General features: G+C 45.2%; 1 protein-coding gene across 1 annotated transcript; it reads left to right on the top strand.

Moving 5' to 3' along the window:
• Positions 1–217: 217 nt before the first annotated feature.
• Positions 218–1,114, top strand: LOC132714348 (micronuclear linker histone polyprotein-like). Its single transcript, XM_060697198.1, has one exon. It carries the CDS (start codon positions 218–220, stop codon positions 1,112–1,114), a length of 897 nt encoding a protein of 298 aa, XP_060553181.1.
• Positions 1,115–1,742: the final 628 nt, after the last annotated feature.

Here is a 1,742-nt window from a genome sequence, read left to right as displayed (position 1 = left end):
GCAGTCGTTGCAGTAGCAGTCGTAGCAGTAGCAGCAGAAGGAAGTAGCAGCAGCAAAAGTGGCATCAGTAGCAGTAGCAGCAGGAGTAGCAGAAGCAGCAGCAGCAGAAGTAGCTGTAGCAGGAGAAGAAGCAGCAGCAGTAGGAGTAGAAGTAGCAGCAGTAGGCTGTAGCAGTAGTAGGAGTAAAAGTAGCAGGAGTAGCAGAAGCAGCACCAACATGAGTAGCAGTAGCAGAAATAGGGATGGGAGCAGTTGCAGCAGAAGGAGTAGCAATAGCAGCATGAGGATTAGAAGTAGTAGTAGCAGCCGTAGCAGTAGCAGCAGTAACAGCAGCAGTCGTAGCAGCAGCAGTAGAAGGAGGAGTAGTAGTAGCAGCTGTAGCAGTAGCAGCAGTAGGAGTAGGAGTATCAGCAGTAGGAGTACCAGCAGCAAGAGGGGTAGGAGTATCAGCAATAGGTGTAGCAATAGCAGCAGAAGCAGGAGTAGAAAAAGCAGCAGCAGGAGTAGCAGTAGCAGCAGCAGGAGTATGAGTATCAGCAGTAGGAGTACAAACAGCAGGAGTAGGAGTAGCAGCAGAAGGGGTAGGAGCAGTAGTAGGAGGTGTAGCAGCACCAGTAGACGTAGAAGTAGCAGGAGTAGCAGCAACAGGAGTAGTAGTAGGGGTAGGAGCAGTAGAAGGAGTAATAGCAGGAGCAGCAGGAGGCGTAGCAGTAGTAGCAGCAGCAGCAGGGGTAGCATTAGCAGCAGCAGGAGTAGAAGTAGCAGTATCACGCGTAGCAGCAGCAGTAGACGTAGAAGTAGCAGCAGTAACAGGAGTAGCAGCAGCAGGAGTAGTAGTAGGGGTAGGAGCATAGCAGGAGTAGGAGCAGTAGCAGTAGTAATAGCAGTAGTAGGTTTAATAGCAGGAGCAGTAGACGTAGAAGGAGTAGCAGCAGCAGGAGTAGTAGCAGTAGTAGGAGTAGTATCAGGTGTAGCAGCAGCAGTAGACGTAGAAGTAGCAGCAGTAGCAGGAGTAGCAGCAGCAGGAGTAGTAGTAGGGGTAGGAGCATTAGCAGGAGTAGGAGCAGTAGCAGTAGTAGGAGTAATAGCAGTAGTAGGTGTAATAGCAGGATGAGTAGCAGTAGCAGCAGCAGCAGGGGTAGCATTAGCAGCAGCATCAGGCGTAGCAGCAGATCAAATATCTGTTTCAATAATCTTTTATTGTATTCTTTAAACAAGTATGTCAGGTTGTCGGGGACATTTGAAGCAACAAATACCTCAATAAATTTCTCCTTACTATGAAATATATTCTTTATTTTGACCATCGTACATAATAATATTGTCTACTCCGCAATTCTTTATTATTCGAACAAAAAGTACAACATACACAAATAGTTTAAACACATTGACATTTATTCATGCTATATATATTTAACACATTGACATTTATTCATGCTATATATATTTATTTATTCTTAAACAACTCTTAACGCCTTTGCCGAAGAAAATCTAACTCAATGCAATTTTGAAAGGCACATCCCATATGTCCCCACATGACATCTTTCGTCGACTCGCCTTTCGTACATCCTATCCTCTCCAACGGTGTCATCAGGGTGTGAATCTCCACTGGAAATAAGGAGTTTAAGTCTACAAAAACAAGTACAAATGTTGCTGCAATGCAGCAATTGAGAAGCTCTGCGCAAAAAAATGCGCTCATTACAGATACCTTACCAAATTATTCCTACGCACAGGTCATGTTATGC

Source organism: Ruditapes philippinarum, unplaced genomic scaffold (genome assembly GCF_026571515.1).
Source record: "Ruditapes philippinarum isolate M1 unplaced genomic scaffold, ASM2657151v2 ctg5473_1_1_1_1, whole genome shotgun sequence".
NCBI classification, from domain to species: domain Eukaryota; kingdom Metazoa; phylum Mollusca; class Bivalvia; order Venerida; family Veneridae; genus Ruditapes; species Ruditapes philippinarum.
This window is presented reverse-complemented; position numbering and strand designations above follow the sequence as displayed.